At 30.5% G+C, this 15,042-nt stretch overlaps 1 protein-coding gene across 1 annotated transcript in view; it reads left to right on the forward strand.

Annotated features, from left to right (window-relative positions):
- The window catches only part of ergic53 (lectin, mannose binding protein ergic53), a 64,696-nt gene extending 50,659 nt beyond the window's left edge, over positions 1 to 14,037 (forward strand). Inside the window, exons 12-15 of the mRNA XM_035374023.2 lie at positions 1,968 to 2,088; positions 5,885 to 6,056; positions 7,291 to 7,394; positions 12,639 to 14,037. Coding sequence (XP_035229914.2) covers positions 1,968 to 2,088; positions 5,885 to 6,056; positions 7,291 to 7,394; positions 12,639 to 12,675 — 434 coding nt within the window. The 3' untranslated portion in view covers positions 12,676 to 14,037. The remainder of the gene's footprint in view (positions 1 to 1,967; positions 2,089 to 5,884; positions 6,057 to 7,290; positions 7,395 to 12,638) is intronic.
- Positions 14,038 to 15,042: the final 1,005 nt, after the last annotated feature.

Here is a 15,042-nt window from a genome sequence, read left to right on the forward strand (position 1 = left end):
CTAGGCCTTACATATGCTCAGGGATTTTCTGAATGGTATATGAGCAGTGGCTTCTTTTGGCTTTGCCACTCACATTTGCATTAAGTGAAAGGACCAACCTATTTTTCATGGGTTTATGGCTCGATGTCTTTGTTTTGTCTACTGTAAGTCTTTCGTGACATCCTCTTCAAGAAGAGCTCTGCCTTATCACAGCTGAAAACTTGCTGGGGAATGTACCCTTCTGCTTTTAATAGTGTAAGGAACTTCTCTATTGTTTTCATGTCTGAGCTTGCCGTTTCACCATATCTGCCCAAAGAGTAAATTTCAGTTCATCTTTTAAACTTTTCAAACCAGCCACAACTTGCGTGGAGTCATCTTCTGCAAATCGGCATATATGTCTTTTGCCTTCTTGCAGATGCTGCTTTTCTGTCAGCCACACCCACAGAAACTTCTCCATCTTTTCATTTACAAAGTACAATGTTTCGATTTTTTTTTTTGTAATGCCCTTGGCTGTCACTATTGCCCTCGTGCATATCGTATAAGTACTCCACTCATATGGCTTGGCCAAACTGACTACACAAACATCTTTCTCATGTTTTTCATTGATTATATAGCATGTTTTAATATTAAGGACATCATCTGCTTCTTATTTCTTTGGATACATTGCTGTATCTTAATTATATCGTATAATAGTAGCAAAATAACTGCACAAACACACAAAGAACATAAGAAAATGAACACAAAATATTATGAACAAACATCTGGTGTAAATATGGTTAGGGAGTTGAGGATGCTAGTCTAGGGTCCATTAATAAGCCCAACGCTTTCCACACCACAGAACATTTAAATAAAAATAACAGAAAAGGTACAGATTGAATTAAATACAAGTGCTGTTGCGCCTTCTTGTGCTGGTTAGATATAAACATCGTTCTTTATCACTTTTAGAATTTAAATAGCAGCTTAGCGCCTACTCGCACTAGCTGTCGAATATGCAGTAAGTTACCACCTCCTCGTGGAAACATACAGTTCATTATTCACCACCTTCTCATGGAGACATCTTACCACCTTCGCGGGGGATAGACGACTGTCTGTCTCTATGTCATGCTCCTCTTTCACCTCGCTCTCACTGCTGGCACATCAGTGATGCCCTCTGGTGGCTGTGTTGGATTTACGGATACCACACAAGGTAACCATATTAATTAAAATGTGAAATTACTCTATGCATTGTTTATAGTACCAACTAATGATGGTGCAGCATATTTCTTCCTTAGCTTGTATCCTGGATTTTACTCCTATCCAGATATAAAAAATTTCTCAAAAAATGCTAACTCATATCCACAGTTATCTCTAAATATTATTTATTTTTTTTAACTGATGTACTTTTTATTAAACACGCTTTTAATAAGATATGTTTAAAGTTTTATAGCTGATTCCTGTCACCCCTATTGTGAACACTACAAGTTGTTTGAAAGCTTTTGCTTCCCAGGAAAAACAATCTCAGAACCTAACCATGAAATCAATATTGTCTTTAAAAAAATATCAGGCATATTATTTATAAAATCAATATAGGATTAATTTTTCTTTAATTTTGGTATAACCTTTCGTAAACAACTGACACAGTTTGTAAACTGTAATGCATTTAGCAGATATGTGTGAAATAAGTATTTGATAAGTTTAAACATGTGTCTTTCTTAAAATAATTATAACTAAACTGAACTATTTAGAAGAATGGAGCATGAAAATTCATACAAAAAAGTGTTTATATTACATCTCTGGATTATTTAATCATTAAGTGGAAAGTTTCAACTGGATCTTGTGGAGAAAATACTGAAAAATATTTTGTTGCTTAAGATCACCCTTCACATCCTTTTATGCTTTACCAAAAGGAATTTTAAATAGAAATCAAGCTTATAATTATAAAAAAAAAAATTATGTTTGATAGTTTTCTTATCCAGTGGGATGGTCTCTAAATTCTTGTAAAATTTCAGGTGTACCTCATGGGCAAGGTAGTGTTCCTCCTCCACAGGTTGGAGCGGGAGTAAGTCGCCATGAGATAGAAGCCCTTCTTGGAGGACAGAGAGAGGTTATTCAAGCTTCTCGTGATATGAAGTGAGTAGTATAAATTATGTAGAGCTGCCTGGAAATAACTGGAATGGCAGTGTTGCATGTGATTAGCATTTTTAATATTGTTTAATTATATCTACCCTTTTTATTTCTGTGTATGAAGTAAAGGAAGTATTGTAATAACAAAATATTTCAGGTATCATATTTCAAAGAAAGTATCCATTTTGACTTTTTTTTTTTTTTTTTTTTTTTTTTTTTTTTTTTTTTGGCATGGCATTTCTCTGTACAGATAGAACTCTTTTCCAAAAGGAGTTTTTCTTGATGTCTGTACATACATATCTCACACATAACTCAAAAGTGATTAGAGGCAGAACATTGAAGTTCTTATATGGGTCTGCTGTAACATCTAATTCTGCCACTCCCTTTCATATTGCAGTTGGCAGAACAAAAGTCGTTAATCCGGACTAGTCGGGACTTCGGCAATTCCGGATTATAGATCATCAGTTTAAATCTCGTAAGATGGCATGCAGAAATTCTAAAATTAAAAATATGAAACCATAATTTATGAAATTAAGAATTATGATCTAAAGGGTATCAAAATTTACAAAAAAAAAAGCTTAATATTTGTTTTCTTTATTAAACATTTCTTTCAATGTAAGTTGTTTAAGTTGTTCGTTTTATGTGATAATACTTTCTCTTTAATTCTATAAACAGACATAATTTCTTGTTCAGTTACAAAGTTCCGCTGTTTAAGTCCCGTAATTGCTGTGCCGAGAATACCGACTAACTTGTCAATCGAAATTTTTTTCATTTTCACTAAGCTCTCTGTCACCTTTTTCATGTCTTTATCCATTTTTTGCAGCAATTCCACTTTTTGTGTGATGGACATCGAAACATATTTTTGTTTTGTAGATCCTTTGGGAGCTCCACCATCGGAAATTCTATTTGACATAATCAAAAGTTCAAGTTTACTTTTATAAAATTGCTCTTACGGTCTGAAAAAAGTAATAATCTGGATCCAGTTCAAAGATTAAGGAACAACGCAATCATCAACATTAACTGAAATAGATAATTTTAGCTTATACCGTCCGTTATACATTAAAGGCGCACGCGAAAAGTATTCTGCACTTGCGCACACGCATATGCGCAGTCGTAAAGGTCTTACGCGTAAACGCTTATGCGCATGTGTCAACGCGGTGCGTGCACAAAAAGTTTTTAGCTTTGAGGTCCGGATTATGGGTGTCCTAATTAACGACTTTTGTCTGTATATACATACACCTTACCTGGCTTTTATTTTCAGAATTGTTGGTCGTAGTCATATACTTCCAGTTATACAGATGTTTTAAATCGTGAAAATATTCATGTTTTCGCAATATCAAATTTTTTTTAAAAACTTACTTTAGACTGATAATGAAATCTAATTTTTAATGCAGTCTCCTGGTTTTTATATTTATATTTGAAAAAGTTTTAACACTTGTTATGAAAAAATAAATTTATAAGAAGTTTAACTTCCATATGACAAATATTGACCTGAATATTTGATTTCCAGATTTGCAGTTTTTAATATACACTGCTCGACATTGAAAATGCAACACCAAGAAGGAGTGGTCAGAAATGTATGCAAATTTTAGAGTAGACGCACATCACTGAGTTATGCGAATGATGTGGAATGTGTAGCTCTCCGATACACGTGAAGTAAGATATAAGGGAAGGAACGTGCAGAATGGGCAATATTTGTGTCGTTATTTCTGCCAGACGAATTATTGAAGAAAGTTGGGTTTTGTCCCGGAGGATACGTGTAATAGAAAACAATGCCAGGCCACTGTCAACGAAGGCACTTCCAGCAGATAGACGGTTTTACAAGGGTTATGGTAATCAGACTGAGAAGGGCGGGTTGGTCTTTGCGTCAAATCGCAGCTGATACCCACGTGGATACGAGCACGATGCATTGGCTATGGCAAACATGGTTGGAAGAAGGAGGGTGCAGGTGCAGCGAGAATGACGTCAGCATGCGTGGGTTGACGCATCCGCTGACAAGCTGTGGCGGTCCCACAAGTCGCTTGTATCACGATTCTGCAGCATGTGCAAGATACCTTGAATGTTCCCGTGTTGACCAGAACTATTTCCCATCGATTGGTTGAACGTGGCTTGCACTCACAGCGTCTGTTAAGAAGACTGCCATTGACTTCACAGCATAGATGCCAATGTTTAAAATGGTGCTGGACTGGAGCAATTTGGATGACAGAATGGTAAAACGTCGTGTTCTCATATGAGTCAGGTTTCTGTTTATCCAGTGACAGTCGCCGCGTACGGGTGTGGTGTCGACGTGGAGACTGATCTAATCCGGCAGTAATTGTGAAACGCCCCCACCATGCGACAGCGTCACATAATGGTTTGGGGTGCTATTGCCTACGATTCCAGGTCACCTCTAATTTGTATTCAGGGCACTATGAGGGCCCAACGATACTTGGATAATGTACTGCAGCCGGTTGCAATCCCCTACCTTCAGGGGCTGCCTAATGCAATGTTTCAGCAGGATAATGTCCGACCACACAGTGCTCACATCTGCCAACATGCTCTGCAAGGTATACAGATGCTTTCCTGACCTGTCACCAATTAAACGTGTGGGATATGATTGGGCGCCGTTTGAAGACTCTGCCCCTGCCTTTTTCAGACGACGAACTGTGGCAAATAGTTGAAAGGGAATGGAGAGCCATCCCTCAGGACACCATCCTCACTCTTATTGATTCTATGCGTAAACGTGTTTTTTCGTGCATCACTGTCCGCGGTGGTCCTACATCCTACTGAGCCAACGCAATTTTCTGTATTCTGACTATCATTTTGAAATGCAGGTGACTTATCGCTGCTTGCTGTCTTTTTTTTTTTTTTTTTTTTTTTTTTTTAAATTGCATCACTTTTTGACCGCTCCTTCTTGGTGTTGCATTTTCAATGTCAAGCAGTGCAATTTTCAACTTGCATTGAGGGATCATTTAATTAAGCTAGAATAATTGGAGGAAATAAATTTAAATAAAGTGCAGCAAAAATTGTGTATAATTTAGCTGGCTGTTCAAAGAAGTCATGTGATGTCAGCATGTGATTTTTATTATATTTTATTTGTGAAGTGTATTTCAAAATAAATCCTCTTCTGTGTTCAAATTAAAACCTCATACCATATGTAACATTAGTATGTGATCAAAAATGTAATAAAATCAAACTAAAACATTGTCTAGAATAATTTATACACTCTTTTGTGTTAAATTTAATGTTATGAAATATGTTAATAATCACAGCAGTTTATAAAAATTGCATGTTATTATTCAAGTTTCAGTTTTTGTTTGTTTAGAGCAATTCTTTTTTTTTTTTTTTTTTTTTTTTTTTTTTTTTTTCCATTTAAAATTTATGCTGTTGCCTATGAATGTCTTGTTAATAATAATAATAATAATAGTCTAAAACTAGTGCATGTTTTTATTCTTTTATTCCGATTTGATTTAGAGGTGTTAAAATGTCTAGTTTTTAAAAAATTATTTTATTTTAAATTTATTTTCTTGTCAGTGTTATACTTTGAGCATATGCTTTCAGATAAGTTCTTGGTTCCATACTGTGACAGCAATTAAATCATTTAGAGTATGTATTCATATATTAACTGTGATAACTATTTTAATAATCATATAAAATACTGTTTAGTGATTAACAAGAAAATGATTATTCCTTTTCTTTTTAACAGCTTATAATCTACAATTTTATTTCCCAGAATTTCATAAGTTCCTACATTTACTACAAATAATTTATTTAGATAAATCATTATGATTTTTTAAGAAAAATTCCATGACTTTATTTTTAGGTCCTACTTGACCGACATACATCAACGAACTGGAACCATAATAGCCAAACAAAGTGAGCAGGTAAAACCAAGTGGTGGAATTACATATGAACAGGGTCTTGTTTTTGAAGAAGCAAAGAACACTTTAAATGAAGTCAAGAAAGAGCTTGCTGCTTTTCAAGTAAAATTTAAGGTGATTTATCATTTTCTGTTAAGTACTGCAATATAAATTCAAATAAAAATTTTAGAATTTCTTGTTCCATTTTCTATTTAAAAATTATTTTTGAAAATTAATATAATAGCTTGCTTCTCAAGTAATCTTTTTAGCATTTAAAATGTCTATTAATTAAGCTATGTATCTTTGTTAAAAATAATTAAAAGTCACTTACTTTTTAAACTTGATTAAGTTTTCTGTTACATATAAATATTCTAATTTTGCCTTTTAATGGAAACCATAATGCCTACTGCTTTGTTAATAATGTTAACTTCTAAACATTAAATACATTAAATATCATATATGTAATATTTTTGAAAATATATAATACGATCAGAAAATACAAAATTTACTTTAAAAATAATTTAAATAATAATAAATTTCTAATATTCTTCAAAATACTTCCTGTTCACTTCATACATATTTATCCAGTTACCATTTTCTGAAGCAGTTTTAGAAATCCTGTTATAAATGTCTTATCATGAAATCATGAGTCAATCATGAGTTAATCTCATGAACTGATTAAAAATAGTTGCCCTTAATAGTCATTTGCCATCTTTAGTTTGCCTTGGCAAAGAATCATGTTGAATGGTCCTAGATCCTCCGAATATGGGAATTTCTTATAACAGAATGATGTGTAACACAGAGCATTGTCATGATGGAGGTTAAGTCTTTGTCCATCTTTCTGGACATGTGTAATGTTTCTTAAATGCTCTAGTAAACCCTTATAGCATTGAGTTTATGTAATCCAAATTATTAATTTCTTTATTTTTAATTATTCTAGTTTTGTCTTTTTAATGCAAACTGATCGTCCAATTACTATATTGATTAGTAACTTAAAAATCATGATTTGGTACTGTAGTGTATCATATATGCATTCTTGCATTACTTTCAAAGAATCATGCTTAGCAAAATATAGTTGCAAATGTTATAAACAGAACAGATAATCTTTTTTATAGGATCTGATTCTTAGATATTGTACAAAGTTCTCCGGAAGGGAAAACTATAAAGCAAATATCCTTGAGTGCTCCACCATAATAAGTAATTTATCATAGCCAGTGTGGAATATAAAGTTTGGAATTCATATTGATAATATCAAGTGTATTAGTATATAAAATCTGCATTCTAATTTGTGAAATATTTTAATAGAATTTTTTCATGATTATTGGTTTTAATATAGAATTGTTTGGTCAATTTTATTTTTTAATTTTAGGGACCTTGTCCAGTTGTTCAGACTCCTAGTTGCCTTTCTGCATCTTATTTCTTTATATTTATGGGTCTTCAGCTTGTTGTTATTATTGGTTATATTACATACCAGTAAGTTGTATTTTTGGTCTTAAATATTAATGCATTACAAAGTCCAAGATCCGGAATAGTTGAGATTTCGGCAATTCCAGATCATCAGTTTCAATCTAGTAGATGAAATGTATGCATGTCATATTCCCTTATTGCTTGTCATGCTAAAGAATGCTGACTCACTAGCAGAGCTGGTGCCAGAGCAAGTGCAGCTGTACCACATAGCAACAATTTTAGAAGTTAGAAAAGCAATCAAGCAGCAAGATGTTTAGAATTTAGGGAGGTACAAGACAGCAGAAACTAGGACTTGAAAAGACTGCACTGTGCATCAAGATACATAGCTGCCCTATAACCACTCATGTTCAGAAAGTAAAATTGTGATTAACATCAATACTAAATCATTTAATGTATTGTTGTTGGCTACTGGGTGACTTCCTAACCAGCAGGTGTTTGAAAATGACATGCAGGAATCTCGGTCTAAAAAAACTGCATTTATAAACACCTTCCTCTTTTTGTTGAGTATTAGATCCTCCATTTATAGATTTTGAATTTTTTTTTTTTTTTTTTTTTTTTTTTTTTAAGCTGGAGGTCTGGATATTGGATCATTCCAGTTTTTGGACTTTGTACTGTCTTTAGAAATCCGATTATTATACTTTGAAGTATTTGTAATTGTTTAGCAAATAATAAAGTACTTAATCACTATATGGACATTAAATACTTTTACAGTATAGTAAATTAAAAAATCAACTAAATTCTCTAAAGGAAGAGAAAAATTTGTTGTTATACTGGATATGGAAGAGTGGCATAGCAGTGAATTTTGAGGGTATAATGTTCATTGTAAATTTCAAGTGATTACATTTTGGCAGGAATACTTTTAACTAAAATTATTTAATCTAAATTTGAGGGTTTGGAAACTTATATGGTTTATTTTCTGAGTGATAAGTCTGATCAGAATGTCAGGATATACATCTCGTTATTGAGTGATAGAGTTTAAGCTTTCAGGCATTTTCAAACTGACCTTTATCAGAAAAATATGTATTTGAAAGAATAGGTAATTTTATTCAGGTAAAGATACCTAGGTGAACTAAAGCAAGGTGAAAAAAAATTAGAACAAGCAAGAAAATGTCTGTCTACCACTCGGTTGCTACATAAACATACATACTAGTACTTTCACATTTATATTTGAGCATAATGATTGATACCCTTAATTTGAAGATACTATTATAAAAAAAATTGCCTATATTTTAAATATATAGATATAATTTCTAAAATATTTAGAAATAAGGTTCTCGGTAAAAGTATATTTTAGGGTACCCCTTGGCGATTTTTGGCGGTATATGGATACAGAGTTTGTGCAATTCTTTGACTTATTATTTTGGCTTGCATAGTGGAAATTTTTAGGGCAAAAATTGCAGCTACACAAAGCCAAAATAACAAGACAAAGAATTGCACAAATTCGGTATGCATGTATACATCGACCTATTTTCACTTTTAAAACAAAATCCCAGAATTGCACAAAAATGGCATTGCGCACTCTCTTGACTTTATCCATGTACACATCGACCTATTTTCACTTAAAAAATTGGAGAATTTCACAAACTAAGCTTTGCGCACTCCCTTGACTTTGTCCATGTACATATCGAAACCATATTCACTTAAAAAGTCAAAGAAGCAAAACAAAAAAATATATAATCTGTATAAACTACATTTTAAATCAAACAATAAAATAACATAAAAAAGGAAAATCATCTTAGCACTACACGAAGAAAATATCCACTTACCTTATTTACGAATTTACGAGTCTTCAGTCAAACACAATTTCTTAGCAGCATCCAAACACTTCCCAAAATTATCTGAACTAGCTTATGTATACTTGGTCGGCACATAAATTCACAAAAATAAGTGTAAAAAATATCCGATGTTCGACCATACGCAATTCCTTCCTCCAAACAGGACACTTAATAATGGCTACTAAGTAAACCTTCATTTACACACCAGTCAATTAATGCTTTTTCCCTTTTGTTCCAAATCTTACAGAAACTTGAAATTAATCTTACCACATTCAGCCAATTTACCATGTAAACCACAAAATAACAACATACTAATTCATCACACACAAGCCCTTATCCAAAATCTGACGCACACTTTCCAGATTTTTTTCACACGATTCCAATTCATCGCAACCAGTTACATCATAATAAGGTTTCCGTAGCATTCAACTACTCAGGTTGTCATAAATGAAACAACAATTTCGTGATAATACAAGGGGTAAAGTCAACTCTAACCAGGTTCTTTCCCTTGGGGGTATGAACTTGATTTTTATAAGAAAGACGAGGAGTCTATGGGAAAAAATGCATAATTTGGAGTACTTTTAAAATAATCTCTGATAATTGTTTTCAATTCTTGTTTATCCATTTTTCTTAATTTAAAAGCAATAATTTATTATTTACTGGAAACATTTCCTTCTGTTAAATAGGTTCAAACTATAATATATGTTCAGAAAATATGATAAACGATAGTAATAAACTGATAGTAAGTGTAATCGTGCAGGATTTTTATTGAATTGACAGCCTGAATAGTGCTTTTAATTCATTTTGAAGTGTTTGTCTTTAATGAATTTCTACGCTAAGGTGGGATCTGTGTTAAATATCTAATCATCAGTTAATTACAAGTCTTTAGTGAAAATGCCTACATCATTCACAAAAGCAAAGATAGCTTGCTGAATATTGATTATGTCTAGCAATATGGTGTATATGTATTTCAGTGATATTCAGAGAGTAAAATCGGGGTTAACATCAATACTAAATCAGTTAATGTATTGTTATTAGGTGGTATAAAATATTTCTTGTAGTTTTTTTGTTATAAAATTTCAATTCAAATTTATCCAACAAAGCTCAGGATGCATAAAACGATTCATAACTATAGAAAGCCTGTGTAGCATTTCAAATCAGAATTATGCATATTAATTCAGTGTCTTCTTATATCTTGAAATTTTATAAATATAAATGTCAGCATTTTTTAATGATTGTCGGATTTTGAAACAGCTGAATGCTTTTGCTGACAAACATGAGATTGTCTTAATAGTTAATGCTGTGTCATAGAAATAGACTGTACCCATATGCCAACTTACTTATAAGAAATATGATTGAAATCTTCTATGAAATCAAAATTCCTGCTCCTGAAATTATTACATTTATATATATAAAGAGAGTATGCTTTAAATTCATATATTATAACTTTCAAAATAAATTCTTGCGGTGGAAATTTAAATAAATAAGAGCATAAATGAAACATTATATTTAATGCACATAGTAATAGAAATAAATTATAAAGCACAAACATAGATCAAATTTTAACATGGAGCTAAAAAAGTTAGAGTGGAAAAAGAGTATGGGATTCGAATTCACGACCCCAAAAGTCAAATCCCGCTATCATCAGCTTAACCACTATACTATCATCACACAGATGTGATTAGTAGTTTTGGCTAACATCAAGTAAATGAATTCTTAAAACTAAAACTTTTTGTTTCTATTTCAGTGTGCTATCGTCTACAAAATTCACCAGAGTTTGTTCTTCAGTTTTTAGGGCATTTCTTATGAAAATATAATTTTAAAGTGGTGTTCCGATTGAAGTTAGACTGCTAAAAATATATTCTAAGTGAAAGATGTGCTTACAAATATTTTAGCGAGAAAGGTATATTTATAAATAAAGAAATACAAATTTAACTTGGAGCACAAGTTAGAGAAATGCAAATTTAACTTTCGTTTAATGTAGTAGAATATTTAAAAGGCTATCAAATTTGATTTATAAATAATGTTATTAGTTTTTACCTGTTTTAAAAGAAAAAAATCTTTTATCAGATTTGCTAACAGTTTGATATAGTCAGATATTCATTTTCATTAAGATTAAATTTGTATGCAGAACTAGGAAATTTTCTGGACAAATTTTGTTGTTTCATAGACTTGGAATTATATTTTTTGTACCTGATTTTTTTTAATCAGCAGTGATTACTGCTGTCTGCGAACTGGTACTGTAGCTGCAGTTATTTTTTTTTTTTTTTTTTTTTTTTTTTTTTTTTTTTTTTTAACTAAATTCAATTGATTGCTGTCTTTTTCATCATACAGATTCCTTGCTTAATTCAGAAATAAGTATTTTTAGAAAAACATTCCTTTCCTGATCCAGCGTTCAATTGCTACTTCTGTTGCCATTACTTTTCAGTGACAATACCTGATTGCTCCCTTTTTACCACGGGATCCCCAACGTTTCTGCAGACATAGGGATAGAAGTTGAACATCACTGAACTTCATCCATTCCTCATCCGTCACCACACACCAACTGGATTGTAGATGTCAATCAAAGTGAACTTGCTCACTGATTGGAAAAATGCATTAATGGAAACAGGCCTTTAAAAATATACTCCATTTGTTATCTTTATTAGAATTTTGTAGTTAGTGTAATTAAAAATAGTTACTTGCAGATTGCAAAAATAGAAAAATTTATAAAAGTAGATAGCAGTTTGCATTTTAAATAAATATGTGTATGTTTAACAAATAGGCACACATTGACCAAAAAGATATAAAGAATCTGATAAACCTATACTGTAAAGGAGAGGCTGGAAAGCAAATTTTTAAAGAGTGAAGTTTTTGCAAGATTTTTCTAGATCTCAAGGTATCCGAGGAAACGAATTCTTACTAATCTAATCCTAGAAAAGTTTGCTGCTAGTGACCCTCTAAAAAAAACTTTTTTTAAATATCAGTCGAATATTAGCATTGAATTTTGATTTAAAGACGCCTTCCTCTCTCTTTCTTTCTTTTTTTTCAAAAGTTTACAATCTTTCTTTTTTTTCAAAAGTTTTTTTTCCTTCCTAAATCAATGTAAACTCTAAAAGTTAATGTAGATTGTAAATTTCTTGACAAGCCGAGAAAACATATTTCATAAAACATTGAAATAAACTGCAAACCTTTCTGCATGTACATGTTTTTAAAAAATGAGTTTCTGAATCAATGTAAACTTGGAAATTGAAAATATAAATAACACTATTTGGTCAGAACTGTTTCAGCAGTCGTCCGAAATCTTATAATTATTCCAGATTATATGTCAAAAAGTATGTCATTGATAATCAAATATTCATATTTAATATTTTTTCTGGATTATCTGAAATAAAATGGCTAAATTTTAATATCTATGATTGCAAATTCATTTGTGAATATTTATTTACAGATGAACATGTGTTCTTATTTAATTATGATATTTTATTTTCTTTAGGAGCAATAAGGAATCCCAAGCAAAGAAATTTTATTGAAAAAAGAAAATTTTTATTTCATAACATTCCATTTTTAGGCAAACATCTGGTTATGTCTTATCAGACTGTGTGTATGAAGGAATTTTTAAAAAAGTGGAACTGTTGGAATGAACATCTATTAAAAATATACTTAAAAAATGTGATGGATTCTATTTAGGATCCATGTGTGCAGCAGTATCTGAATGGTTCTTGAGTAATTTTAAATGTTTAGGTAAATAATTAACTTGAATTATTTTAAATTAGTTTACTTTTTCTGAGTAATTTTAATCCTAAAATATGTAACATTTGCATTACTGTGATGAAAATCACTATTAAGTACTGTTTATTTTCTCCAAATAATAAAATGTTCTAAATATTAAAGAAAATAACAGTCAAGCGAGAAAGCGCACATTTGCATTTGTTGAAGTTTATAACTTAATACAGTTTTGTACACAAAAAAGTATATATATATTCAGAACTGATGTACAAGTTTTTAAACATTTTAAATTTTTTTTAATTACTTATAGTTCTTTTCAATACTTACTGAATTTCATGAGGATGTTTTTCATTATCTGTAAATGCAAAAACAATGCTTAGTTAATGAACTCCAGACATTATTTACAATTTAAAGAATTAATGAATTTAGTGTGTATTCCAAACTACTTTTTTATGATAAAATACTTTTTCTGGAATCCATTGCCCCTTAACTGACTTACTATCTGCTTAATTTTAGTTTTTAAAAGTATAGAAGTAATTCTGGTTATTAAATTTTTTTATACTCATGAATATTTTCAAATTTCATGGTGGCTATTCACTTAATCTTCCATTTTTAAAGTTCCTATTGTTCTCCTTTTTGTTATTTTGCTTTTAATAATAAACTATAGGTAAAGAAATTTCATTTGTTTCTTGCTATTTCTTTCCTCCCAAAATTATATTAAGAGACAGCTGAATTACAATATCAAATTTTCATAAAGAAGGGACTATTTTAATTTGTTTTCAAGTTATACTAATTTGAAACATTTGTTTGTGTAAAATTGAATAAATTTGTATCTTGTTTTGTAATATTGTTATAATACACGTATCCGTGGGAATGGTAAATGTTTATGTATTTTGATGTAAATTGTGTATGTGAGCTTAAATTTTGACTTATAGAGTATTATACAACCAGTTTTGCTTGTTTTTAGTAGAATATATTTAAATTAATCCCATGTTGTACAATTCATTTAAACTGTTTTATCTGATTTTTGTGTTTGTGAAAAGACATATCAAAAATGAAATTTTAAAATGTTACATAATTTGTATTATATGATGAGTTGAGACAAACTGTATTGTTATTCCAGAAAATGAAAATTATAATTTCATTAAACATTCATTTATTTTCAATGTCTGGTTGCACTCAAAATGAGATCTCAAGAACTACCTTTTCTTAAATAGCACTCTAAATGAACTACTGTTTATAGCATTTATTAAAGTAACTTATATCATGATTATCAAAATATAACGGTTTTTCATTTGAGAATTATTTTAATACACATTTAAGTCATTTAATATTACAACTAAGCTATTTCATAAAATTTAAATTAAAACATTTCAACAGAAAACAATTTTTATGTTCCTTGAATACAGAGATGGTTCAGTTCTGGAAACGAATATTTCTAATTTTAACAATATTATAATACTCCTAAATTATGAAGTATCAGACACCATGTAGTCAATTTGCTTTTTATTATTATTTTTTTAATATTAGACATAACCTTGATTTAACTTTATGTCAATTTGTTTAAAATTAAATATAAGTTCCTTTTACTTTTGTCTTTTTCAAAATATTTTTTTAAACTGATATCAAAATCACTAATATGATATGTTTTAAATAGAGATTAAATTATGTAAATAACCATATAGTAGGAGGGAATTTTGAACTGTATTTTGTACCATTTTCATTTTGAAAATAAACTTGGTCATAAAACTAGACACTTCTATTTTTCGGTCATCAAAATTCAAATTAGATTTTTCCTGCCTGAAACGTGTTGTTTCATGTTAGAAACATGATGTTTTTGATACAGACATTTGAAAAGCTAGAATTATTTGAAGAACTGATTTTACAAAAAGTTAAATCAAATTTGTTACTTTGGTATAATACATATACAATGAAACACAGTCTACATTTTTCAAAGGGCTGTTTACAAACGATGTATGAGAAAGACATTAAAAAAAAATTGATACAAAACATATATATGTATATTAACATTAGCTGCACAATTGCTACTAAGTATTGATATTACTCAATTTTATTATAATTTAATTTGTTTAAAATATGTTCAAATTCAAAATTCCTAATTTAAATAAATATTTAATTTTTTAAACACTTTTTATTAGTAGTACTTTTAA

The sequence above is a fragment of the Stegodyphus dumicola genome, chromosome 12, assembly GCF_044657685.1.
Source record: "Stegodyphus dumicola isolate Sdum_Otavi_A_Nest chromosome 12, ASM4465768v1".
NCBI lineage: Eukaryota > Metazoa > Arthropoda > Arachnida > Araneae > Eresidae > Stegodyphus > Stegodyphus dumicola.